Source organism: Lolium rigidum, chromosome 4, assembly GCF_022539505.1.
Source record: "Lolium rigidum isolate FL_2022 chromosome 4, APGP_CSIRO_Lrig_0.1, whole genome shotgun sequence".
Taxonomy (NCBI): Eukaryota; Viridiplantae; Streptophyta; class Magnoliopsida; order Poales; family Poaceae; genus Lolium; species Lolium rigidum.
Genome location: NC_061511.1, coordinates 1,647,644 through 1,670,504, shown reverse-complemented (window position 1 = coordinate 1,670,504; position 22,861 = coordinate 1,647,644). Strand labels below are relative to the sequence as shown.

General features: G+C 46.5%; 1 protein-coding gene across 1 annotated transcript; it reads right to left on the bottom strand.

The window, feature by feature from the left end:
• Positions 1-21,408: 21,408 nt before the first annotated feature.
• LOC124707854 (transcription factor WRKY45-1-like) lies at positions 21,409-22,647 on the bottom strand. Its single transcript, XM_047239551.1, has 3 exons — positions 22,329-22,647; positions 22,101-22,205; positions 21,409-21,949 (listed from the first exon to the last, which is right to left on the bottom strand). Exons 1-3 carry the CDS (start codon positions 22,622-22,624, stop codon positions 21,409-21,411), a joined length of 942 nt encoding a protein of 313 aa, XP_047095507.1. The 5' UTR covers positions 22,625-22,647.
• Positions 22,648-22,861: the final 214 nt, after the last annotated feature.

Here is a 22,861-nt window from a genome sequence, read left to right as displayed (position 1 = left end):
TATCGAACTCAGGGAGGAAGAGGTCAAAGATATCCCTCTCATGCAGCCCTGCAACCACAAAGCAAGAAGTCTCTTGTGTCCCCAACACACCTAATAGGTGCACTAGTTCGGCGAAGAGATAGTGAAATACAAGTGGTATGAATGAATATGAGCGATGAGTACGGCGCCAGAAAAGTGCTTGCTGGCGTGCAGTTGATGGTAGTAATATTGCAGGAAGTAAACATGCAGTAGAACAGTAAACAAGCGGCGATAGCAGTATTTAGGAACAAGGCCTAGGGATCATACTTTCACTAGTGGACACTCTCAACATTGATCACATAACAGAATAAATAGATAGATGCTAGACTCTACACCCTCTTGTTGGATGATGAACACCACTAAGCGTGTAGGATTACACGAACCCTCAATGCCGGAGTTAACAAGCTCCACAATATTTAATGTTCATATTTAAATAACCTTAGAGTGCATGACGAGATCAACATAACCAAACCAAGTACTAACATAGCATGCACACTTGTCACCTTCACACTACGAAAGGAGGAATAGATCACATCAATACTATCATAACAATAGTTAACTTCATAATCTACAAGAGATCACAATCATAGCCTACGCCAAGTACTACACGATGCACACACTGTCACCATTACAACGTGCAGGAGGAATAAACTACTTTAATAACATCACTAGAGTAGAACACAGATAAATTGTGATACAAAACACATTGCAATCATAAAGGGATATAAATAAGCACTTCACTATGCCATTCATAACAGTGAATAAGTATTCGTGAAATATAGCCTAAGAGACCCACACGGTGCACACACTTGTCACCTTTACACATGTGGGACAAAGAGTCTCCGGAGATCACATAAGTAAAATCCACTTGACTAGCATAATGACATCTAGATTACAAGCATCATCATATGAATCTCAATCATGTAAGGCAGCTCATGAGATTATTGTATTGAAGCACATAGGAGAGAGATTAACCACATAGCTACCGGTACAGCCCCGAGCCTCGATGGAGAACTACTCCCTCCTCATGAGAGACAGCAGCGTTGATGGAGATGGCGGTGTTGTCGATGGAGAAGCCTTCCGGGGGCACTTCCCCGTCCCGGCGGCGTGCCGGAACAGAGACTCCTGTCCCCCAGATCTTGGCTTCGCGATGGCAGCGGCTCTGGAAGGTTTCTCGTACCGTGGCTTTTCCGTATCGAGGTTTTAGGTCAGGGACCTTTATATTGGCGAAGAGGCAGAGTCGGAAGGTCGACGAGGCGACGACACAACAGGGGGGCGCGGCCCAGGCCCTGGCCGCCCTATCATCTGGGCCCACCAGGGGTCCCCTCTGGTGGCTCTCGGGTGTTCTGGAAGCTTCGTGGAAAAATAGGATGCTGGGCATTGATTTCGTCCGATTCCGAGAATATTTCCTTACTAGGATTTCTGAAACCAAAAACAGCAGAAAACAGAAACTGGCCCTTCGGCATCTCGTCAATAGGTTAGTTCCGGAAAACGCATAAATATGACATAAAGTATGCATAAAACATGTAGATATCATCAATAATGTGGCATGGAACATAAGAAATTATCGATACGTCGGAGACGTATCAGCATCCCCAAGCTTAGTTCCTGCTCGTCCCGAGCAGGTAAACGATAACAAAGATAATTTCGGAATGACATGCCATCATAACCTTGATCATACTATTGTAAGCATATGTAATGAATGCAGCGATCAAAACAATGGTAATGACATGAGTAAACAAATGAATCATAAAGCAAAGACTTTTCATGAATAGTACTTTCAAGACAAGCATCAATAAGTCTTGCATAAGAGTTAACTCATAAAGCAATAAATCAAAGTAAAGGTATTGAAGCAACACAAAGGAAGATTGAGTTTCAGCGGTTGCTTTCAACTTATAACATGTATATCTCATGGATATTGTCAATGTAAAGTAATATAACAAGTGCAATATGCAAGTATGTAGGAATCAATGCACAGTTCACACAAGTGTTTGCTTCTTGAGGTGGAAAGAGATAGGTGAACCGACTCAACATAAAAGTAAAAGAAAGGCCCTTCGCAGAGGGAAGCATTGATTGCTATATTTGTGCTAGAGCTTTGGTTTTGAAAACAAGAAACAATTTTGTCAACGGTAGTAATAAAGCATATGAGTTATGTATAAGATATCTTATAAGTTGCAAGCCCCATGCATAGTATACTAATAGTGCTCGCACCTTGTCCTAATTAGCTTGGGTTAACACGGATTATCATTGCATAACATATGTTTCAACCAAGTGTCACAAAGGGGTACCTCTATGCCGCCTGTACAAGGGTCTAAGGAGAAGGTTCGCATTGGATTTCTCGCTTTTGATCATTCTCAACTTAGACACCCATACCGGGACAACATAGACAACAGATAATGGACTCCTCTTTTAATACTTTAGCATTCAACAACAGTTAATATTCTCATAAGAGATTGATGTTTTATGTCCAAACTGAAACTTCCACCATGAATCATGGCTTTAGTTAGCGTCCCAATGTTCTTCTCTAACAGTATGCATACTCAAACCGTTTGATTGTGAAAACCGCCCTTACTTCAGACAAGACGAACATGCATAGCAACTCACATGATATTCAACAAAGGTAAAAAGTTGATGGCGTCCCCAGAAACATGGTTACCGCTCAACAAGCAACTTGCTAAGAAATAAGACACATAAGTACATATTCTTCACCACGATAGTTTTTAAGCTATTTTGTCCCATGAGCTATATATTGTAAAGGTAAAGAATGGAAATTTTAAAGGTAGCACTCAAGTAATGTACTTTGGAATGGCGGAGAAATACCATGTAGTAGGTAGGTATGGTGGACACAAATGGCATAGTGGTTGGCTCAAGGATTTTGGATGCATGAGAAGTATTCCCTCTCGATACAAGGTTTAGGCTAGCAAAGTTATTTGAAACAAACACAAGGATGAACCGGTGCAGCAAAACTTACATAAAATACATATTGTAAACATTATAAGACTCTACACCGTCTTCCTTGTTGTTCAAAACTCAATACTAGAAATTATCTAGACTTTAGAGAGACCAATTATGCAAACCAAATTTTAGCAAGCTCTATGTATTTCTTCATTAATGGGTGCAAAGTATATGATGCAAGAGCTTAAACATGAGCACAACAATTGCCAAGTATCAAATTATCCAAGACATTTTATCAATTACTACATGTAGCATTTCCCGTTTCCAACCATATAACAATTAACGAAGCAGTTTCAACCTTCGCCATGAACATTAAAAGCTAAGAACACATGTGTTCATTTGAACCAGCGGAGCGTGTCTCTCTCCCACACAAGCATTTATTCAAACAAAAACAAAAACAAAAACAAACAGACGCTCCAAGTAAAGTACATAAGATGTGACCGAATAAAAATATAGTTTCAAGAGAAGAAACCTGATAAGTTGTCGATGAAGAAGGGGATGCCTTGGGCATCCCCAAGCTTAGACGCTTGAGTCTTCTTGAAATATGCAGGGATGAACCACGGGTGCATCCCCAAGCTTAGACTCTTCACTCTTTTTGATCATAGTATATCATCCTCCTCTTTTGACCCTTGAAAACTTCCTCCACACCAAACTTAAAACAAACTCATTAGAGGGTTAGTGCATAATCAAAAATTCACATGTTCAGAGGTGACACAATCATTCTTAACACTTCTGGACATTGCACAAAGCTACTGGAGGTCAATGGAACAAAGAAATCCATCCAACACAGCAAAAGAGGCAATGCGAAATAAAAGGCAGAATCTGTCAAAACAGAACAGTCCATAAAGACGAATTTTAAAGTGGCATCAGACTTGCTCAGATGAAAATGCCCAAATTGAATGAAAGTTGCGTACATATCTGAGGATCACGCACGTAAATTTGCAGATTTTTCTAAGTTATCTACAGAGAATTCTGCCCAGATTCGTGACAGACAGAAATCTGTTTCTGCGCAGTAATCCAAATCTAGTATCAACATTATTATCAAAGACTTTACTTGGCACAACAATGCAATAAAGTAAGATAAGGTTAGGTTGCTACAGTAGTAAACAACTTCCAAGACACAACAAAACAGTAGCAAAATAAACACATGGGTTATCTCCCAAGAAGTTCTTTCTTTATAGCCATTAAGATGGGCTCAGCAGTTTTAATGATGCACTCGCAAGAAATAAGAGTTGAAGCAAAAGAGAGCATCAAGAAGAAAATTCAAAACACATTTAAGCCTAACATGCTTCCTATGCATAGGAATCTTGTAAATAAACAAGTTCATGAAGAGCAAAGTAACAAGCATAGGAAGATAAAACCGAGTGTAACTTCAAAAATTTCAGCATATAGAGAGGTGTTTTAGTAACATGAAAATTTCTACAACCATATTTTCCTCTCTCATAATAATTTTCAGAGGCATCATGAACAAACTCAACAATATAAGTATCACATAAAGCATTCTTATTCACATGCATAAAAGTATCATTACTCTCCACATAAGCATAATCAATTTTATTAGTTGGAGTGGGAGCAAATTCAACAAAGTAGCTATCATTATTATTCTCATCATCAAATATAGGAGGCATATTGTAATCATAATTAAACTTATCCTCCATAGTAGGCGTCACCAGAAGACCACTATCATTATAATCATCATATATGGGAGGCATATCATAATCAACATAAACTTTCTCCTCAATACCCGGAGGGCTAAAGAGATCATTTTCATCAAAACCGACCTCCCCAAGCTTAAATTCTTCCATAGCATTAGCAACAATGGTGTTCAAAGCATTCATACTAATAACATTCCCATTAGCATGCATAAGTTCCATGGGTTTTTTAATTTTCTCTTCAAAAACATCATGTCCTAATTCAAGATAAAGTTCATAAAGATCTCTCATTTTGTTGTTGTCTTCCATTAAGCCTTACTAGTGTAAAACAAGAGACAAAAAGATGCAATTGCAGGATCTAAAGGAAATAGCTTCAAACACTCACACAACGGCAACAGAAAAGTACTTAGTTACCTGGGACCGGAGTATGAGTGCCTTTTACCTTTCCTCCCCGGCAACGGCGCCAGAAAAGTGCTTGATGTCTACGGGTGCTTCTATTCTTGTAGACAGGTGTTGGGCCTCCAAGAGCGGAGGTTTGTAGAACAGCGAGCAAGTTTCCCTTAAGTGGATCACCCAAGGTTTATCGAACTCGGGGAGGAAGAGGTCAAAGATATCCCTCTCATGCAACCCCGCAACCACAAAGCAAGAAGTCTCTTGTGTCCCCAACACACCTTATAGGTGCACTAGTTCGGCGAAGAGATAGTGAAATACAAGTGGTATGAATGAATATGAGCGAGTAGTACGGCGCGAGAAAAGTGCTTGGCTGGCGTGCGATTGATGGTAGTAATATTGCAGGAAGTAAACATGCGGTAGAACGAGTAAACAAGCGGCGATAGCGATATTTAGGAACAAGGCCTAGGGATCATACTTTCACTAGTGGACACTCTCAACATTGATCACATAACGGAATAAATAGATAGATGCTAGACTCTACACCCTCTTGTTGGATGATGAACACCACTAAGCGTGTAGGATTACACGAACCCTCAATGCCGGAGTTAACAAGCTCCACAATATTCAATGTTCATACTTAAATAACCTTAGAGTGCATGACGAGATCAACATAACCAAACCAAGTACTAACATAGCATGCACACTGTCACCTTCACACTACGAAAGGAGGAATAGATCACATCAATACTATCATAGCAATAGTTAACTTCATAATCTACAAGAGATCACAATCATAGCCTACGCCAAGTACTACACGATGCACAAACTGTCACCATTACACCGTGCAGGAGGAATAAACTACTTTAATAACATCACTAGAGTAGAACACAGATAAATTGTGATACAAAACACATTGCAATCATAAAGGGATATAAATAAGCACTTCACTATGCCATTCATAACGAGTGAATAAGTATTACGTGAAATATAGCCTAAGAGACCCACACGGTGCACACACTTGTCACCTTTACACACGTGGGACAAGGAGTCTCCGGAGATCACATAAGTAAAATCCACTTGACTAGCATAATGACATCTAGATTACAAGCATCATCATATGAATCTCAATCATGTAAGGCAGCTCATGAGATTATTCTATTGAAGCACATAGGAGAGAGATTAACCACATAGCTACCGGTATAGCCCCGAGCCTCGATGGAGAACTACTCCCTCCTCATGAGAGACAGCAGCGTTGATGGAGATGGCGGTGATGTCGATGGAGAAGCCTTCCGGGGGCACTTACCCGTCCCGGCGGGGTGCCGGAACAGAGACTCCTGTCCCCCAGATCTTGGCTTCGCGATGGCGGCGGCTCTGGAAGGTTTCTCGTACCGTGGCTTTTCCGTATCGAGGTTTTAGGTCAGGGACCTTTATATAGGCGTAGAGGCGGAGTCGGAAGGTCGACGAGGCGACGACACAACAGGGGGGCGCGACCCAAGCCCTGGCCGCGCCTCCCTATCATGGAAGCTCTCGGGTGTTCTGGAAGCTTCGTGGAAAAATAGGATGCTGGGCATTGATTTCATCCGATTCCGAGAATATTTCCTTACTAGGATTTCTGAAACCAAAAACAGCAGAACAAGCAAGCTGGCCCTTCGGCATCTCGTCAATAGGTTAGTTCCGGAAAACGCATAAATATGACATAAAGTATGCATAAAACATGTAGATATCATCAATAATGTGGCATGGAACATAAGAAATTATCGATACGTCGGAGACGTATCATGGGGTTGCCGGAGTGACAGAAACCTAAACCCCCGTTGGTATATCGATGCAGGAGGGATAGCAGGATCTCAGAGTTTAAGGCCGTGGTTAGATTTATCTTAATTACTTTCTTGTATTTGCGGATGCTTGCAAGGGGTATAATCACAAGTATGTATTAGTCCTAGGAAGGGCGGTGCATTAGCATAGGTTCACCCACACAACACTTGTCAAAACAATGAAGATTAATTAGCTGTATGAAGCGAAAGCACTAGACTAAATTCCCGTGTGTCCTCAAGAACGTTTGGTCATTATAAGTAAACAAACCGGCTTGTCCTTTGTGCTAAAAAGGATTGGGCCACTCGCTGCAATTATTTCTCTCGCATTTTACTTACTCGTACTTTATTTATCTGCTATATCAAAACCCCCTGAATACTTGTCTGTGAGCATTTACAGTGAATCCTTCATCAAAACTGCTTGTCAACACCTTCTGCTCCTCGTTGGGTTCGACACTCTTATTTATGGAAAGTACTACGATACACCCCCTATACTTGTGGGTCATCAGCGCCGGAATCCCTGGTGTTGCGCCGCACTACACTCCTTCACCAACAACCTTCACGTGGCCTTCATCTCCTACTGGTTCGACAACCTTGGTTTCATACTGAGGGAAACTTGCTGCTATACGCATCACACCTTCCACTTGGGGTTCCCAACGGACGTGTGCTTCACGCGTTATCACATGTCACTCACTGTTCCGGGTTTTGGAACTGCGAACGCTGCCGGAAAGGAACTCCATGAAGTTCTAGTAAACCGGTGAAGGCTGACGGACATAGTTCTTCTGAATAAAAGCAACCTTTTGAAGAAATGATTATGAAAACCTGCATTGGTATTAGACTTTACTGGTCTAATGCCGTAGCTAGTGCATTAAACACCTCTTTCCTATAATGAACTTGTTGAGTACGCTCGTACTCATCCCACTCTTAAATCCCCTGCTTAGATATGGAGGCATCAGATGAGGATCTACAGTGCAACTCGAAGGCCGAGGAGTCAATAACTACTTCAAGGGACATGACCCTGTCAGAGGAGTCAAACACCACATCCAACAAGAAGAAAACCTAGATTAGCAATAGAAGGGAACTAGCTTCGTGAATTTAGCTCCTATTTAGCTAGAATCTATTCATAGCCTCTGTAGCTAGTTAAATACTCTACAAATAGAGTTCGTGTTAGGATTAGACTATGAGTCATTCTTCTGGAGTTTATTTGCAGTTTTACCTCATTGTAAAGTAGGAGGCTGTGATGATCTTATGTAACAGAGTCTGTGTATAATTCTATAGACATGCCTTGGACCCACATATGTTTCTGTTGTACCACTCTGAGCGATATAATACTAGTGGAACAGTGTTTCATTGGTGTTATATCAGACTTGCATACTACACCATGCAGTGGTATGCCGTGCGGGGACCCCGGACTACGAGTCCGAAATACCCTGTTATGTATTCCTCTCACGACCCCATGATCAGTCTGCCGTGAGAACATAACCGAACTGAATATCCAGATTACAACATCCATTACAAGTACCGAATAAATAGTCTTACAACAATAGGGTCACATGACCCAGTCTTACACAAACGCCACATCGGGCAAGTTCACACACACACATAGCAGCGGATACACGTCGTCATCGTCGGGCCCAAGTCATGCCTTTAGACCTACAGGCAGCTGACTTGGAGATCGTCCTAGGTCGCATAGTCATCCTGGTAGCCTCCGTCATCTTCATAGTCCTCCTCATAGTCTAGCCAAGTAAATAGCCAGGGACAAAGCCGTGAGTACATTTGGAATTGTACTCGCAAACCATCACAAGGGGTGCTAACATAAGCTAACTAAAGGAGACAAGAGAGGAAAGATAGTTTCTCTTGTGGATATAGCATGCATCAGTTTCTCTTGTTGACATAGCATCCCGACATCTCAAGTGATGGGAATACTATTGTTGTCCTATGACACCTCTATATCTTTGTTAAAGAAGATACTTCAAAAGTTATCCTATGACATCTCTATATCTTTGTTAAAGAAGAGTTAGCATTCTACCATCTCAATTGATGGATATGTTGGGGAAGTCCTATGACTTCTCTATATCTTTGTTAAAGAAGAGTTAGCATTCTACCATCTCAATTGATGGATATGCTAGGGAAGTCCTATGACGTCTCTATATCTTTGTTAAAGAAGAGTTCCTTTCCATGAAACATTAGTAGAGGTTCCCCACTTTGTTATATTTTCCGGCGACCATCTCCATATGGCCGACACACACACCTTTCCGGTACCCTTTCGGTACATCCAACAAAACACTTTCTTTGTAAAGCCTTTGTCAAATCAAAACTCAAAGCCCAGGTTAAGGTTGGCCTTTTCAACTCGTCCTTGACCGCGGACGCGGCTATTCGAATAGATTTGACTCTACAGAGTTCGCGCACTTTCCCCACAAGAACCGACAAATCCGCCGGGATCATCCCCGGTTCGACATACAAAAGTATGCGATGCTCGGATAATCAGTCATAGTCCTACGCCCGCCTCCATTGTCATGAGTTCCTTCCCTGCGGGCTTACACCTTCCCGGCACCCCGGCAGCATACCTCCTTATTTGAGCGTATCTCCGGCGCCACGACGGAAGACCCTCAGTAATCGTCCGGCTATAGACAACTACAGTGTATTGCCTCCTTCAGAGCGCAACCCGGCGTCAGAGGTCATCGTGACCCTCCCTAGAGAGTTGTGAAGGGATCTCATGCCAATTTCAACAGACGTCAAACTAAGCCCGTACCCACTTTGAGTAATGTGGTTGCGCAAGAAAAGTTGGTTCGGCGAACACTTATACGCAGTGCTCGTTTTTCACATAAAACCTTAACCTTCATCATTTCCACATGTCCAACAACCATACAACACCTTTCCAACACCTTTACCAAAAACCTTTGCTTTCATAAACTTTACGCTTGAGTAAGCTTCCCTCACTCAAGGTTTTCTCAAAACATTTACAACATGGTAAACCTTGAGGGGTTCCCATCCTAAATTTTCATGAGAGGAAACTACAATTATCTTCATGGCCAAATTGGCGACCATAGACTCATCAAGGGGTTTGGGTGAGTGGCAAAAGAGAACTCACACTTGCTTGAGGTAAGCATGTGCAAGTCAACAATTATTGTATTAAGTCTCAGATTTTATGATGCTATATTACTACTTTAGGGTAGTGTAAAATTAACCAAATTATTAGAGTTGGGCATATTCATTCCATTTTGAGAATACACCAAGACCATGGCATTGATACCTCTATACTAAACAAGGGGGTGGTGGTGTAAGCTATTTTCTAGGAATGAGATATACTCAAGTTGAGTATACAAGATAACCCAAATGGAATGGCAAGGCCATGATGCCATGCATCCCATAAACACAAGACAATAGTGGAGTATCACCACTAGGGAGTACCCCACTAGAAATCACACATATATGACAATATAGAGAGAACAACACACATAGAAATCAAGGTGCTTTGGACATCAACAAATGACATCCAACTAGACACCAAATCAGAGTTCAAAAGATGGCTTGCCTTGGTTGGCTTGTCCCTGGTCTTCCTCAAGATCTTCTCCAAAATCCTCCCCTTCAACTTCACCCTCTTTCGTATCTAGCGTCGCAAAAGTAAATGGTACACATAATCAATACACAACATAAGAACCAAGGGTAACTTAATAAAATATGCAAAACATGCAGGGGAGTTGTTTGGCAGTAAATAAAGATGGGTTGTTTGATTTTAAACCAAATGGAGGTAAAGGTTTAAATAAAACAAACAAATTTTGAACCTATCATTGCATGTGACACACATACACTCATAACCAGAGACAAAATTTTATTAACAGGGACTAATGATATTTTTCCTAGATGCACAGTAACAATATAAGATCAACACAATTGGATTCATTCAAAAATATTAATTTTCCAATTTTATGCATTAAGAATACTAACCAGAATACAGTGATCATGTTTAATACATTAAAAATTGTACAAAAATCCTAAAACTACAAGGTCAGTGGCATTGGATAGATATTTTCATACTGGTTCTACTGCAATTGGAATCACCTCATTTGAATTTACCAAACTCAAGTTATAAGCAAAACAGTACACTGGCAGATTTCCATTTTTAATTTCTATTTCAAATTTTTAAACGGAATTAAAATAGGCGGGAAGATCTGGGCTGTGCGGGTGCTGTGCAGTTGGGCTGGCCCAGTGGGGCTCTCCGGTGGCCGGAGAAAAAGAAAAAAAGGAAAAAGGCCGGGGCCCGTGGTGGGCTAGTCTAGCCGACATGGCCATGCACGCCGACGTGGCCGTGCATGCGCCATGCGGCCGTCGGATCTGGATCGGGCGGCCTGGAGCCGTCGCGTCCACGACGTCTGCGCGGCGCTCGCCGGCGCAGAAGAAAAGGGGGCGGCCAGGGAGCTTACCGGCGGCTGGCGGTGGCGTGGATCGGCGTAGACGGGTCGGTGGCGTAGGCGTGCGTCGCGGGCGTGTACTGGCGGTGTCCAGGGGCGTCTGCTCCTCCTCCCGCGACATCAACTGCAGCATGGGCGTCGTCGGCTCGTCGTCGGCGTCACTGTTCTGCTGCTGATCTGCGCGTCAGGGGCAGAGAGAAGGGGTTAGGGGATGCAGGAGGGGGTGCTGATGACGAGAGAGTAAGGAGGGAGGCGTCGACGGTGTCGCGGCAGTGACCACCTGCGCGTCACCCACGCGGTGACCGTGGTGAGCGCCTCGGTGCGTCGCAGCAGTGGCGCGGGCTGCTGCTCGAGCAGCCAGGGAATGGGAGAGGCAGCGTGGCGGCGCTGTAAGTGGGGAGCTGAAGGGGAGAGGAGTGTCTCTCGGTGGGCTTTTATAGCCAGAGAGGGGCGCGGGTAGTGGGAGGGGCGGTGGCGACGGCCAACCGGTTGCCAAGGGCTGGCGTCACGCGTCGGCCCCACCGTGACGTCGCCCTGGTGGCGTCAGCGAGGGAGGGAGCCGAGGCGGTCGCGCGGGCAGTCGAGGTTGATGGCGTGCCGTACGAGGCGACACCATCATGTCTCCTGCCAGCGTGGCGCGCGCGTGCGTTTTTAGGGCTAGGGTTTGGCGCGGGAGAGGGGTACTGGTGGTGTTCTGGGCCGAAAGAGAGGGGGTGGTGTGGCTAGGGCTGGGCCAGGGCAAGAGAGAGGGGTGGTGGTGTTGTCCACGGCCCGAACCAGGGAAGAAAAGAGAGGGAAGAGAGAAAGGAAAAAGAGAGGGGGCAGTTCCCCCTCTTGTCTCTCGGCCAAAACCAAAGAGAGAAAAGAGAGAGAAGAAAAGAGGAAGGGGTGAAAAGAGAGGGGCCATGCCATTGCATGTGCCAAGGTGTGGCCAAAGTGCATGTGCACAAATGTTGGAATTTTTTTGGGAAGAACAAAAGAGGGTGGTGATGGTGTTGATGGTGTAATCCTAGGTGAGTTAGTGGTGATAGTGTAAAGAGGGGAGAGTGTTCCCCCTTATCCAAAGGTGATGTTCACACATTAGGGTTAGGGTTATAAGAGACAATGTGTACAAAAGGTGGTGTCATAAGCAGAGGTAGATCAAACCCTAAAATTTTAAAGAGAGGTGCATGATTTAATTGATGGTGTTGTCACATCAATTATCACATCAAGAGAAATGTTGAGTTAAGCTAGGAAAGAATCTAACCTACACTCAACCATCATTAACAAATAAAAGTTTTTGTTGGCTCAAAATTTTAAATTGTTTTGAAGATATGCACGTTCTGGAAAGTGTGGTATTACATGCCGGGTCACCACAAATACCTGGCATAGCTGGCGCCTGACCGACGATGATCCGAGGAGGCAGGCGGGCTTCCTCGGCGACAGGGACTTCCCGTTTGACCGACCACCGCAGTCTCGTCGTCAAACACGGTAGTCGTCGACGCCTCCACAGGACGACAACGCCCACGAGGACTGCGACGTGCTGGCTTACCACAACAAGGAGGCCAAGGACGACAGCGACGACTTCGTCGCCTGCATTTTCCACGATTGGCAGGCAGCCATGGCGGAGGGCTGGAAGTTCAAGTTCCCGGCGACGATGACCGACAACGAGATCGAGAGGCTCGGCGTCCTCGTCTCAGAGGTGGACCGACCGGTGCAGCCGCCGCTGCCCCCGGTACGCCACCGGCATCATACCGCCGGGCCTCACGGAGGAAGAGACCCTACGACGGGCGCTCCAGAACTCGGCCCCGCAACATCCACCTCCGACTCCACCTCCACCACCAACGTACAATCCGTTGGCGGCTCCACCTCCATCTCCACCACCGGCGTGGGCTGCTCCACCTCCACCGCCGGTGGCACGGGCGTATGTTCGATCAGTTACCAACTGGCCGTGGCCGGTACCGGATTTCGTCGTGCTCGACGACGACCTGGAGTAGGCAAAACCCAAAAAACAATACATCGTGCCGCTGGAGGTACCCTCGATGCAAACGGACGCACGGTCGATTTCGACCATTTAGGCCGACGCAAACGGACGTGCATGTATATTTTGGACGTCTGAAATGCGTCGGCCCGCTGGAGATACCCTGATTGGGGTAGGCGACGGCTGCGAGATGGGCAGTTGGGAAATTTGATAAATCGTGTTAGTCTGCTAGTACCTGCTATTAGCAATGGTTGTTAACGTGTACCTTTGTCTCGGTCACGGTTCCATGTTATATTGGGCACACAGCGCCAGAGTTTGTACAGAAAACGATTTACAGATACAAATACAAACCCAGCCCGTATGAGACCCAAACACATAAGATATAAACATCTAATACATATTCTAACACCCTCCCTTAATCTAAACCTGTTGAAAGGTTGAGATTACGCTTGAATTCATCTAGCTTCTTGACTGGGTAGAGCCTTTGTGAAACCATCTGCCACTTGATCCTTGCTTGAAATAAAATGAATAGCTAGTCTATTGTTAGCTACTCTCTCTCGAACAAAGTGAAAATCAATTTCAATGTGCTTGGTGCGAGCATGAAACACTGGATTTGCAGACAAATAAGTAGCTCCTAGATTGTCACACCAAAGACTTGGTTTTTGTATCAACTTTACTCCAAGTTCAGTAAGAAGAGCTTCAACCCAAATTAACTCAGCTTGTGGCATTAGCTAAAGCTTTATATTACGCTTCGATACTTGACCGAGACACTGTTTCTTGTTTTCTAGCACTCCAAGAAACCAAGTTTGGACCAACAAATATAGCAAAACCACCTGTAGATCTCCTATCATCCAAACAACCAGCCCAGTCTGCATCTGAGAAAGCACTTAAAAGTGTGGAAGATGACCTTGTAAAAGTGATGCCAAGTTTCACCGTATCCTTCACATATCTAAGAATATGCTTAACAGCTGCCCAATGTTCTGTAGTTGGAGCATGGAGATACTGACAAACCTTGTTTACAGAAAAGGCTAAATCAGGCCGTGTCAAGGTTAGATATTGAAGATCTCCAACTATGCTTCTATACTGAGTACAGTCTTCAGAGCCAAGAGGTGTACCATCTGTGGGAGATAACTGTTCAGAAGAGGACATAGGTGTAGGAGCAGACTTACAATCATGCATACCAACTTTGCTTAGTAACTCTGTAGCATATTTTTCCTGTGTCAAAAGCAGACCATTGTGTATCCTCTTCACTTCAATACCAAGGAAAAAGTGTAAGTCTCCCAAATCCTTGATAGCAAAGTTCACATTTAAATCTCGAAGAAGAGCAATAATGGCATGATCAGAAGAGCCAGTAACTATGATATCATCAACATAAATTAGCACAAACATAGTGATACCTGACTTTTTGAAAAGAAACAAGGAGGTGTCAGCCTTTGATGGTGTAAATCCAAGTTCACATAGCTTAGAGCTCAATCTAGAATACCAGGCTCGAGGTGATTGTTTCATACCATATAAGGCTTTGTCAAGTTTGCAAATATGATGCGGAGCATGGGGGTTTTCAAAACCTAGAGGTTGTCTCATGTATACCTCTTCTTCCAGAACACCATGAAGAAACACGTTCTTGACATCTAGCTGTCGTAAACTCCATCCACAAGAGACAGAGAGAGACAAAACAATTCTGATAGTTGTAATCTTTACTACAGGGCTGAATGTATCCTCATAATCAATACCATACCTCTGCTTAAAACCCTTTGCAACCAGTCTTGCTTTATATCTATCAATGGAGCCATCTGCCTTCTTCTCAATTTTGTGCACCCACTTGCAATCAATCAAGTTCTTGTTTCTACTTGCAGGGACAAGATGCCAAGTCTTGTTCTCAAGAAGTGCATTGTATTCCTCTTCCATAGCCTTGCGCCAATTGGAGTCATTCAAAGCCTATGTAAGTGTATGCGGTTCACCTGTAGAGGACAACATACCGTATCTAACCGTACCATCAGTATATTATTTGGGATTGCGTATACCTCTCTGCAGTCAGGTGCGGACTCCAGGTGGTGAAGGAGGAGGCGGTGAAGTAGCATTAGAATTAGCCCCAGAATTTGCATTTGAATCATCATTTGAAGTGGCTGAATTTTCTTCTTCTCCCCCAGCAGCGCCCGCAACAGAGACCGCACCAGAGCTTGGTGCAGAAGATCCCGAAGGGGACAGGCTGCCAGAGGATGCTTCGGCGCCTGGGGAATCAGTGGCAGACAGCGCCAAGGAGCGCGGGTGCGGAGAGCCAGCACTGCCACGCGGCGACGAAGCACTGGGCGCATGTGCGTGCGGTCCCGCGGGCATGTGGCCAGCATGCGCGGACACGGCAGGCGAGGCCTGCTGCTCGCTGTCGAAGGCTTCTGGCGGCTGACGAGGCGAATCTGCCTCAGTCCACAGCGTCTCGGGATCGGCGCTCGCAGAGGAATGTTCAAGGAAATCTGCTCTATGTTCTGTGCTCGTTTCGTCATTTTGTGATTGGTTTTCAGCAGCAGATTCAACACTGATTTCTTCACTGTTTTGACTGGAATTTTCTTCAGAACTTGTGGTATCCTGCAGCACATTAGGAACAGACACAATAGGTACAACATGGTTATTGCAATTTTGTGCACTCTCATGGGAAGTGGAGGTGGATGATGGAAGAAGGAGAATTTCCTTCTTAAGAAGAGCACCGGCATTGGGATGAAGAGATGCAAATGGGAAGACATTTTCATCAAAGGCGACATCACGGGAAATATACACACGACCTGTAGAGATATCTAAGCATTTGACACCTTTATGGAGAGGACTATAACCAAGGAAAACACATCGTGTGGAGCGAAACGCAAGTTTCCGCTTGTTATAAGGATGAAGAGTGGGCCAACAGGCACAACCAAACGTTCTCAAGGTATCATAATTTGGGATGATATGAAGAAGCCGTTTAGTGGGAGTTTCAAAATCAAGCACTTTGCTGGGAAGTAAATTGATGAGAAAAGTTACAGTGATAAAAGCTTCATCCCAGAATTTAAGGGGCATGGAAGCATTGGCAAGCAAAGCAAGACCAACTTCAACTATATGACGATACTTTCTTTCAGCTGAACCATTTTTCTGATGAGCATGAGGACAAGAGACATGATGTGTAATGCCAACTTTTTGAAAGAAATCATTTAATTTCTCATGTTCACCTCCCCAGTCAGTTTGCATAGTAACAATTTTCCTATCAAACTTACATTCAACATACTGTTCATAATTAAGAAAGGCTTGATAAACATCAGAACGCTTCTTGAGCAAATAGATCCATGTAAATTTACTAAAATCATCGATGAAGCTTACATAATATGCATGTTTTCCCACAGAAAGAGGGGCAGGCCCCCATACATCAGAAAAGACTTGCTCCAAGGGAGCAGTGGAAACACTAGATGAAGTGGGATATGGTAGCTGGTGACTCTTTGCCAACTGACAAGAGTCACAAACATATGGAGTACTTTCTGGGGTGTAAGCTATTTTATTCTTCCTAAGAACTTGTTGAACCACAAACGAAGATGGATGTCCTAAGCGGCTATGCCATGTAGAGGATGACGGCTTTATTGTGATGAAGGCGTGCTTGGCGGTCTCATGGAACATAGGCACCAAAGGATAGAGACCACCCCAGCAGGGGGGCCCTAAACAGTGTCCTTCGAGTTGCTTGGTCCTTGATTAAGAAGAAGAAAGGATGAAACTCAATAAAGACATGATTATCAAGAGTAAAGCGATGAACGGACAAAAGATTCTTTGATGCACTAGGAACATGAAGGATATTATTTAGATCAAAGGAGCCATGAGGAGTGCGCAAAACTGAATTACCAATATGACTAATGTGCATACCCGAACCTTCGACGAGTGCAAACTCGATCTTGCCCATGGTACTCGTTGGCTATAAGAAGCTTGTTTAGTTCACTAGTGATGTGGTCAGTGGCCCCTGTATCAGTATACCAATTTGTATCAACACCATATGACGCAAGATTTGCTCCCTTCTCACCATCATCCTTGTCTTTCTTGTCATCCGAGTAGAGCCACCAGCATGCATTGGCGGGCTGACCATGCTTCTTACAGATTTGACACTCCGTATCAACATAAGGAGTAGGGACGCGGTCTGAACGGCATCCATCAGAACGGCGACCACCACCATCATCTCTACGACAATCATCTCGATGGTCACCTCGACGGTCATCACGGCGCCAATTGTCATCACGGCGCTAGTTTCCGTTGCCCCGGCCATCATCACGGCGCCAGCTTCTATCATCATCACGACGCTAGTTTCGGCTATCATCATCACGGTTATTGCCACCACCACGGTATGGACTGCGAGCCCGTGGTGGAGCAGGTGAGCGACCACGGGGTGGTGGATTTTCGGGCACGTGATCGTGGATCTCCACGACGGACAAGATTGGCAGATGATACAAAGGAGCCATTTTCTTCCACTCTGTTCCGCATGTCATAAGAACTCAATTGTTCATAAAACTCATCAAGGGATGTACCCGGATTTCCATTCACCGTGGTGATGAGGGCATTGTATTCTCCCTTATCAAGCCCATGCAACAAGTAGCCAAGGAGTTCGTCATCTTCAACAGGTTTTCCAAGAGCAGATAATTCAGAAGCAAGGCCTCTCATCTTAGTGTAGTATTGATCAGCGGTCAGCGACAATTTCTTGGTGTCATTGAGTTCACCACGAAGATGCTCCGCCTTGGTGCGAGACGCTGTCTTGAACATCGCATTGATAGCAGCCCAGGCCTCGGCAGTGGACGTCACCTCAAGTAAATGTGATAGCACATCCGACGAGAGAGTGTTGAGGAGAAACCGAAGAACTTGTTGATCCTTGGCCATCCAGTCAATGTATGCCGAGTTGGGGACAATCACCTTCTTCTTCTCAGCATCTTCAACCTCAATAGTCTTGGGAGGAGCACGATCCGAACCATCCAGAAGTTGCATGACATGGCACCACGGAATGCAGGAAGAACAAGAGCCTTCCAAAGCAGAAAATTGTTGCGAGTCAATTGTTGAGCCGGTGGTGCCCCCAAGGCAGCAGCGAGAGCAGAACTTGACATGGCGGAGGAGCTTGACGAGCTCATGATGGTAGACCTGAAAACAGAAGCAAACTAGGGTTTTGGGATTTTGGTGGATGTTTGGTGGAGGTGGCAGGCGGCTAACGGATCTAGGGTTTTGGTCGGAGAGGGTTTAGGGTTTTGTGATGCGGTTGCGACGGTGGCTGGAGAACAGCAACAGCGGCGTCGGCAGGTGTGTATCTGTAAGGGTTTTGTGATGCGGCGGCGGCGGCTGAGAACCAGCAACGGCGGCGGCGGCAGGGTTGTGTATGTATGTGTCTTGGAGCGATTTTGTAGGGCGCGACGGCAACAGCGGGCAGCTGCGGCGGTGGCGCGATTGTTGGTTGTGGCGGCAGCGGCGGCGCGGCAGCTAGGTCGTGGAAGAAGTTCGCTCTGATACCATATTAGCAATGGCTGTTAACGTGTACCTTTGTCTCGGTCACGGTTCCATGTTATATTGGGCACACAACGCCAGAGTTTGTACAGAAAACGATTTACAGATACGAATACAAACCCAGCCCGTATGAGGCCTAAACACATACGATATAAACCTCTAAAACATATTCTAACACCTGCAACATTCATCGTGTGTGGAAAAAGATAATGGTGTGGAAGAGGATGAGAACGCCATGGCTGGTGCGTTGGAAGGATTGGGGACGAAGGGCCTACTAGTACTTAATTACCACGTGTGCCCAGTACATGTTTAATTTGCTGGTACAGGTGTCGAGCCTGTTAGTCCAAGACATTGGCTTGGCGTTTGTACCGGTGAATTTGCAATAGACATAGACAGGCGGTGCCAATCAATGCGTCCACAACTGCTAGGTCTACTGTACAATATTGCCTGTGTGTGTTGTTATACGGGATGAAATACAAGGACTGACATCATTTTGTCTTCCTCTGATTGGTCCAGCCACCATGTGCATATGAACTCGGGAGCCAAGATGGATTTCCCATATGCGACACCTAAAGTAATCCCTGTACAATCCATTTTGAAGGGCAACTGGGTATACCTTAAGAGGCAAATCGCATGTTTCAGAAAGCACATTGAGATATCAGGTCTACTCTTGGGTGCCCGATCTCCTTCTTCCCTCAGCCTTACCTAGGCCTGCCTCTTTCTCCTACTAAGCTTCCCATCGCTGCCTACGCTCGTCTTATCCTCTCCTTTGATCGTCATCTCTCTGGATGGCGTGCTCTCCTCCTCTCCTCGGGTGGGAGCGCGCCTTGTGTTATGTAATGTCGTGCTAAATAATCTTACAACCTACTATATATGCTCGTATTTGCTTCCACATGGTGTGCTCGAAAGTATAGATAAAAGGCGTCGCGCTTTCTTCTGGACTGGCAAGGATACTTGCTTGGGGGCTCGTTGTCTAATTACTTGGGATAAAGTTTTGTTGTCTAAAGAGGAGGGCGGCTTCGGCGTTAAGGACCTCCACCGGCAGAACATGTGTCTTCTTCTTAACTTTGTCCATAAACTCCACCAAACTGACCCCCTACCTTGGAAAGATTGGTTCCGGCAGCACTCTGGACAGGATATCGGCGACGCGACTTCATCTCCCTCCTTCATCGACAAAATCGTGCGGGAATGTCTCGCGCTGTACCGCGCCATCACCCGTGTTTCTGTGGTGAGTGGCACCTCTATGGCCTTCTGGCTCGACAAGTGGCTTCCTGGCATGCCGCTTGCCGACCAGTACCCCGCGCTCTTCTCGCACGTCACCAGGCCTCATGCCTCGGTGGCCACGGTCATCTCGTCTGGCTTCCCACTCCAGCCTAGGCTGAGTGGTGCGGCCGAGCGGGAGCTTCGCGCCGTCGTGACCCTCGTGGGCTCTGTCGCCCTTGGTGATGGACAGGATCTCCGCTGCATCGACTCCCCCTCTGCTCCCCCGTTCAGCTCCAGGGAGGCCTACCACATGCTCTCCCCCCGGCATGCCAAGGATGTATCCGCCTGCACCTCCTGGGGCCTCCTCTTGCCTGCCAAGGTTCGGGTTTTCTCGTACCTCACCGACATTGACAGGCTCAACACTCGATCCAACCTCTTCTACAAGAACTGCGCCCCCTCCGATGTGTGCGCGGCCTGCCCCTCGACCGAGACCGGGAAGCACCTCTTCTTCGACTGTTCGCTTGCCGCCGAGGTGTGGGCGCGGTTGGGTGTTTCGGTCCCTGCCGGCAGGTTCTCCTTCTGGGATTTACCACCACCCCCCGGGATGGCTACCCACATCTGGCATGCCGGCGTCGCGACGATCCTCTGATCTATATGGAAGGCTCGGAACGACCTCGTCTTCAACGCCAAGACATGCATCCTCGGCTTGCAATGTGCTCCGCAGAGCTGGCGACGATCTCGCTACTTGGAGATGGAGATACAGGATTCATGACCGTGGGCGGCTGGACACCCTTCGTAGTTTCCTCCTGTCCGCTACTATGTAATTTTTGTATTTCCTTTTCTATATCCCCCTGTACCCCCTGTTTTCACTTTCTGTACGGATGGTATGACTGCCAAGTCTTCTCGAGTAATAATAACAAGCGGTGGGGTCCCCCCCCCCCGTAATTCTCGGAAAAAAGAAAATTAATTCCCTCCAGAGATGAATGCACTTCCGGTTGGACCTCTTGGATAGTTGAAGCGCGATTTCAACATGGTGCTGTGATTGAGGAGTGTCGACATTTGTGGTTAGGTTTGTAGGTGCAACAAGCAACTTGGTTGTACTACTATAATAAAAAGGTTTGGTGGTTTAGAGATGAGTGAAATGGAGTTGCATCTCAAGTTATGTAAGAATGGGCCTTGTAATCCTTGCCGACTAGCATGGCACTTCCGGTTGGACCCTCTCTTGAATACTTCAAGCGCAATTTGAAAATGCATGGTGCTGTGATTGAAGCGTGTTGACCTAGTTATATTTGTGGTTAGGTTCAAGCAACTTGATTGTACTACAAAAAGGTTAGGTTTAATTAGAGAAAAGAGGGAAATAAACTTGGATCTCAAGTCATGCAACAACACAAGCCTTGTTGTAATCCTTGCCGAATAGCTAGCATGGCCTATCAACTAATATATAGTTATATACAAGTGCATCGATCGATCCTTGGGATACCTCTCGAGCTACTACAGCTCGATCGATGAGTGATCATCAATGATTAATAGTGGTACGGTACTAGGTCCCCAAGAAGATACATGCTATAATCATCGTCAAAATCTCCGAAGTGGACGTCGCCACCGTACTGCAGTGCGGAGGTCACGTCGCCCTGGTCCGCCGGCCAAGTTGGCGCCGTGGCCGCCCCGGCACCGGTGCTGCGCAGGGCAGAGCAGCCGGGGGTGTTGCTGCTGAGCACCTCCTCGTGGTCGCCGCCCTCCAGCTTGAGGCTCTGCGGGCCGGACCCGATCGATGGGCCGGCCGTAAGCTGGTAGTTGGTGGTGCTCGTGGTCATGGTGCTGGTGGTGGAGGCGGGGGTGGCGACGGCGTTGGGGGCGAAGCTGATGAGGTGGAAGCCGGCCTGAAGGGCATCGGAGGTGCCCGCCGTCTGGTGGTGTACGTTCGGCGGGACATCGGCGGGGTCCTGGCAGGTGTGGACGCCGAGGTAGGTGACCTTGAACGTGCCCGAATCGTCCTCGCAGAGCTGCACCTGCCGCTGCGCGGCGCAGAGCTGGTCGTACTTGTGCGTGCACCGGAAGTAAGCCCTGTGGAACGAAAACACATCCACAGTTGCATTTGTCAGTTGACGGAGACCCAACGATTAATTACAGGCGGAGCTGGTTGTTGTGTTTTGTTTTTTGGCAGTTATTAGTAGTTGCAACAGTGGTAGTAAATCATTGGAGGGCAGAAACGTACTTTGGGTGCTTGCAGTTCTGTATGTCCTTCTGGCCGTATTTGCGCCATGAGAGCCCGTCGTCCAAGCTCTTCAAGGTTTTGGTGACAACGGACGATTGCTGGGTCCTGGAACGAGATCGATCCATTTAGTTAACAAGCTCGTGGTAATAGATAGGTAATACAGAGAGAAAGAAAATGCGTAAACAATACTGATGAATCAAGAATCATGAGCTCGGGCCTAATACTCACTTTCTCCGGCAAGCCCTGCGGTCCCCTCCTCCGGCGGCGGACTTCCTCTTCCCGCCGCCGCTCCCGCCGTCAGTGACCTCGCTCTGCACGTCGGACGACCACTCGCCGGCAGTGGTGGCGGCTGCGGCCTCGGCGGCGTGGATGGCACGGGAGAAGGTGTGGAGGATCTGGTCGACGATGAGCCCCGCCTTGGGCGAGGCCCGGAGGAGATCCTGCAGCTGCGCCGCGAACTGCTGCCCCTTGATCAGGTCATCCACCACCTGCGCGAACGGCGGGGGCGGCGCCATAGACGACATGGAGTACAACCGTCGAAGCAGACTCGCCTAGCTCGAAAGCAAGTGGCCGAGAGTGATGGAGCTAGAGCGCGAGAGCGTGAGGAAGCAGCAAGGCAAGTGCAGGGCGAGAGCGTGAGGAGAGGGGAGGCTTGGTATTTATCGTGGATCCTCATGGCTGCCGATTGGGCCAGATGCGTTGGCGTTTACTTGTCTGAGAGCGTGATGCCGCCGTGCGTAGGCTCGGTGCCGTGGTCCTCG

Coding starts and splice junctions, on each gene's coding strand:
- LOC124707854 (XM_047239551.1), bottom strand. CDS start 22,624: ATGTCGTCTATGGCGCCGCCCCCGCCGTTCGCGCAGGTGGTGGATGAC. Junction 22,206..22,328: donor CGCAGGGCTTGCCGGAGAAA/GTGAGTATTAGG, acceptor ATCTCGTTCCAG/GACCCAGCAATCGTCCGTTG. Junction 21,950..22,100: donor CAGAACTGCAAGCACCCAAA/GTACGTTTCTGC, acceptor TTCGTTCCACAG/GGCTTACTTCCGGTGCACGC.